This window comes from Oryx dammah, unplaced genomic scaffold, assembly GCF_014754425.2.
Source record: "Oryx dammah isolate SB20612 unplaced genomic scaffold, SCBI_Odam_1.1 HiC_scaffold_15, whole genome shotgun sequence".
NCBI classification, from domain to species: Eukaryota; Metazoa; Chordata; class Mammalia; order Artiodactyla; family Bovidae; genus Oryx; species Oryx dammah.
The window spans coordinates 26617214-26622690 of record NW_024070199.1 but is presented as its reverse complement, the minus strand read 5'-3'; the positions used below and the strand labels follow the sequence as shown (position 1 = coordinate 26622690).

At 41.1% G+C, this 5477-nt stretch overlaps 1 protein-coding gene across 1 annotated transcript; it reads left to right on the top strand.

The window, feature by feature from the left end:
* The first annotated feature begins 2545 nt into the window (after positions 1-2545).
* On the top strand, positions 2546-3478 carry LOC120874403 (olfactory receptor 8B4). Its single transcript, XM_040255773.1, has one exon. It carries the CDS (start codon positions 2549-2551, stop codon positions 3476-3478), a length of 930 nt encoding a protein of 309 aa, XP_040111707.1. The 5' UTR covers positions 2546-2548.
* Positions 3479-5477: the final 1999 nt, after the last annotated feature.

Below are 5477 nucleotides of genomic sequence, written 5' to 3'. Positions count from 1 at the left end.
ATGTGCGCACATGTGTGCATGTGCTAGAATGCCATCTTTGGGAAGAATAACCTGCCACACATGCACACTGTGTAGTTGTTATAAACACAGTATCACATAGGAAACAGCCAGCGTAAGGCCAGGGTTCTGAAGTTGCTTTATAAGCATTAATTCTTTTTCTTCTTGATTTACTCCCATTTATAGAAGGTCAGTTTTTGTGCTTTTGGACTTCATGTGAATCAAATCTTAAAGTATGCACTCTTTTGTCTTGGCTTCTTTTGCTCCATAATAGGTTTGTGACATTTATTTCACTTTCATGAACCTTCTTGGCATATTTTTAGGTATACATATGCACTTATTTTTATTTGGTATATATCTAAGTGTATAATTGCTGGGTCAAATTTGTTAAATACTACTAATCAATTTATTGCATCATGTACAGCAATATACAATGTTCTACTACTGTACCAATGATTATAATGTAGAATTCTGCCAATGTTTTATTCCTTGTTCCCAAATAATTCTTCACTCCCTGTTCCTCTTTCACCTATGTTCGGTGGGTAGGTGCAGTTTAAATTTATTTGCTTTAGGTTTTTTGGGCTAGGTATAAACTGGAAATAGCTTGCAGTTAATGCCCTTCCCATTTTTAAGCCAAAATCTACTGATAAGAAGGTACTGGTTGGCCAGGAAGAGCAGGTTCAGTGAAAGAGAACTCTCAGGGTAAGAGAGAGTGAAAGACAGACTGTCTTAGTCAGAAAGTGGAGAGAAGTCAGTAGGAGACAGCAGGAGCAGGAGGATTTGAATAGTTGCTTATGCTCTTTTTAGCAGGGTGACCATATAATTTGTTACCCAAATCCAGACACTTTTGAGAGTGAGAAGGTTTGCTATTAATAATTATACAGGGATAATGGATGTAAATCAGGAATGTTCCAAGCAATCTAGGATTATTTTAGGCATCCTCAGTGGAAACTTACAAATGCAGTTGCTCACATATCTTTGAAAATTTCTTAGAATATTCATGTAGCAGATGACATGGAGAACAATTTTGCCATCTGAAAGATGACAGAATTAAAACCTTTAGGTACATCTCCTGTTAATACCTTGGCCTGCACAAGTCCATAGAGTAAGTTTGTGAAGGTGTGTGTGTGTGTATGTGTGTGTGAGCATATGTGTGAGTGTTTCTTTGTGTAAGTGATACCTTAATTTCATTTATAGTGAAAGCCAATCTATAGCCCTTGGTAGAGCTGAGGGTAGGTGGTGCTTGTGATTGTGGTGGTGGTGGGATGTCTCCACTGTTCTGAGCAGCTCATGGTGCTAGAAACATTTTGTCAGAGGTGTTTTTCATACCACCTACAAGTCTGACCTAACTTTTTTTGGTCCTATTCTCAAAGCTCCCTTTACAAATTTGGAAATAGTGGTTAAAATAAGTATGGGATCATCCTCCCTTAATGTTAAGTGTAAGTGCAAAGATTTAATAAAGGAGAGAAAATCTGAACCCTCCCCCCCACCTCAATTCAGAACTAAACAACATGAAATCCTCAGAGTTTAGGAGAAGTTTGGGTAAACACCTGAGTCCCAAGATGCTAGGTAAACATTATCATCTGGGTTGTAAACAAAGACAGTCCAATTTCTTCCCTGTAGGGACATAACTCTGAGAAATTACCTAGGGATTGAGACTGTATCTAATCAGATCCCTGAGATCATCAAGTAGTCCAAAGTTCTGTATGATATACCAGCTGGGGTTCTGGTGAAAATCTTGGTCTATTCCTAGAGCACCTTGGAGGCTGGGGTCTGTAAAAGCTCTGATTCTCAGCACCAAGGGAATCAGAAGAGTTAAAACGTGAGGCTGTCTGCTTTATGCACTAACACCATTTTCTCTTTTAAGCTAATGGAAAAAGAGATTGCTTAATGGCCAGGACTGAAGGGCAGAGAGGAGGAAGGTGAAAGTCTGACTCCCATTTTTCCTGATGCTTTTCTTTTAAATTCACAATCAAGGGGTCTGAGAAGTACTGGTCCCCTCTTTACTCTTGAAACTGATTCTGGTGTCAAATGCAGTGAAGGGACTAAAAGGAGGAAGGCAGGAGGTGCAGAGAGAGGGGACAACTCTTGGCTTCCTCTCAGGTGGGACCTCTTACGTGGTTGGGACGGGGCGGCAGCATGAATGAGACAATGTGGTGCAGGAGAGCCTGTCTCAGAGTCTGAGGCACAGTGAGTGCAGGCTGTACTCCTGGCTCTTGGAAGGTCTTTCTGAGAGCCACTGGGCAGCCAATTCAGATGCCCCATCTCTTCATCTCCTGAGTGCAGACAGAATTCTTGCTGCCCATGCTAACAGACTCTAGCCTGGATTCTTGATCAGCCCAGGGGAGCTAAGATGTAGTCACAGACACATTGTCATTAGCTTGGCAGGGCCAGGGTGGGGGGTGGGCATATAGATGAGAGAAGAAAGGCAAAAAGGAGGGCATTCATGCATTGGCTTATCTTCTAGACTTTTTTCCATCAGCTATGCTTGTGCCTATAATCAATTGAAACATTTTGTCCCTTGTTTCCACAGACAGCTCCCCAGAAAAGAATGGCTCTGGTAAACAGCTCCTCAGTGACTGAGTTCATCCTTGTGGGATTATCAGAACTATCAGAGCTTCAGCTCCCCCTCTTCCTCCTGTTCTTAGGGATCTATGTGTTCACAGTGGTGGGCAACTTGGGCTTGATCACCTTAATTGCACTGAATTCTAGCCTTCACACTCCAATGTATTTTTTCCTCTTCAACTTGTCTTTTATAGATTTTTGTTATTCCTGTGTGTTTACCCCCAAAATGCTAATTGATTTCATATCAGAAAATATCATTTCTTATGTGGGATGCATGACACAATTATTTTTCTTCTGTTTCTTTGTCAATTCTGAGTGCTATGTGTTGGTATCGATGGCTTATGATCGATTTGTGGCTATTTGCAATCCTCTGCTGTACACGGTCACCATGTCCCCTCAGGTCTGTTCGCTGATGATGCTTGGTTCGTATATGATAGGGTTTGCTGGGGCCATGGCCCACACCGGAAGCATGTTGAGACTGACCTTCTGTGATTCCAACATCGTCGACCACTATCTGTGTGAAGTTCTCCCCCTCCTGCAGCTTTCCTGCACCAGCACTCACATCAATGAGCTGGTGTTTTTTATTGTTGTTGGAGGGGTCATCACAATATCCAGTATCAGCATCTTCATCTCGTATGCTCTGATTCTCTCCAGTATCCTCCGTATTCCTTCCTCTGAGGGCAGGTCCAAAGCCTTCAGCACATGTGGCTCCCACGTAGTTGCTGTGGCTCTGTTCTTTGGGTCAGGGGCATTCACCTATTTAACAACCTCTTTTCCTGGATCAAAGGACCAGGGTAAATTTTCCTCAGTCTTCTACACCAATGTGGTTCCCATGCTTAACCCTTTGATCTACAGTCTGAGGAATAAGGATGTTAAACTTGCTCTGAGAAAAACTCTGAAGACAGTTCTCTTCTGAAATGGTTCTGTTTGCATCAGTCACTTATTGGTAAGCATCATGCTCAAGAATATTTTATCTACATGTGGAGGACTCAGTCTTTCTTTTTCAAGTGAGGTCTCCTCTCTATTTTAAAAAAATTGCAAACTTCTTCAGTTCAGTTCAGTTCAGTTCAGTTGCTCAGTCTTGTCCGACTCTTTGCGAGCCCATGAATCGCAGCACGCCAGGCCTCCCTGTTCATCACTGTCTCCCGGAGTTCGCTCAGACTCATGTCCATCGAGTCCATGATGCCATCCAGCTATCTCATCCACGGTCGACCCTTTCTTCTCCTGCCCCCAATGCCTCCCAGCATCAGAGTCTTTTCCAATGAGTCAACTCTTCGCATGACGTTGGCCAAAGTATTGGAGTTTCAGCTTTAGCATCATTCTTTCCAAAGAAATCCCAGGGTTAATTTCCTTCAGAATGGATTGGTTGGATCTCCTTGTCACTGCAGATGGTGACTGCAGCCATGAAATTAAAAGATGCTTACTCCTTGGAAGAAAAGTTATGACCAACCTAGATAGCATATTCAAAAGCAGAGACATTACTTTGCCGACTAAGGTCCGTCTAGTCAAGGCTATGGTTTTTCCTGTGGTCATGTATGGATGTGAGAGTTGGACTGTGAAGAAAGCTGAATGCCAAAGAATTGATGCTTTTGAACTGTGGTGTTGGAGAAGACTCTTGAGAGTCCCTTGGACTGCAAGGAGATCCAACCAGTCCATTCTGAACTTCTTACTTGTACTCTTTTTGATGTTTATACTATTTCAACTGGTTCACTGCATGCAAGTTAGCATCTATTAGGTGCCTATTGTTTATTGGACTCTATATTAGGTCCAAGAGATGAGTAAGATGAGACTCTATGCCTTCCATCCTTTTCTTGGTAGGCTAAATGGGTTTGTTCAAGCAACTTTTCTGGCCGGGAGATGGGACAGGTGGTCGTATAAAAATCCTGGAGAATGAATTTATTTTTCTTCAGTTATGAGAACAGGCTTACCAAAGATGAAAGGTAGCTATAACTTGGGCGATAAGTAAGATAGCCTTCCAACTCCTAGAAAGGTTTGCTTGGCTAGGAGAAATGTAAATCATCTTTTTCATATACATCCACGTCCGTATAAGAGAAAGCCTCATCTAAGAGCTGTTTATATGGCCTGAAATGTAAGATAAATCAAACCTAAAGTTTCAAAACTCTTAGGCCATGGATTAGTAAACCATGGTTTATGATTGGGCCAAATTCTTGGGCTCTCGGGTCTAAGTCTGAAAGCAAAATAATAAGAGAGAAATTCCATGGATTTACAACATGTTGTTAACTGCTAACCTCTATCCTGCCCTGGAGGTACTGTGCATATTATAGACTTTTAGGACAATTCTTTTTTTCTTTACAGTAGATTTAGATTTTATTGCCTCTGAGACTGTGTGTGTGTGTGTGTATGTGTGTTACAGTTAATTACTAGAGAATCAGGAAGAAAGAGGAGTCGCTTACACTTTGTACTTGCAGGAAGACTTGAAAGGGATCCCAGTTTTTTTTTTTAATTTTACTTTATTTTACTTTACAGTACTGTATTGGTTTTGCCATACATCAGCATGAATCCACCACGGGTGTACATGAGTTCCCAATCCTGAACCCCTCTCCCACCTCCCTCTCCATACCATCTCTCTCTTACTATTTGCAGATGACATGATCCTCTACATAGAAAACCCTAAAGACCCCACCAGAAAATTACTAGAGCTAATCAATGAATATAGTAAATTTGCAGGATATAAAATCAACACATAGAAATCCCTTGCATTCCTATACACTAATAATGAGAAAGTAGAAAAAGAAATTAAGGAAATAGTTCCATTCACCATTGCAACAAAAAGAATAAAATACTTAGGAATATATCTACCTAAAGAAACTAAAGACCTATATATAGAAAACTATAAAACACTGGTGAAAGAAATCAAAGAGGACACTAATAGATGGAGAAATATACCATGTTCA

Coding starts and splice junctions, on each gene's coding strand:
- LOC120874403 (XM_040255773.1), top strand. CDS start 2,549: ATGGCTCTGGTAAACAGCTCCTCAGTGACTGAGTTCATCCTTGTGGGA.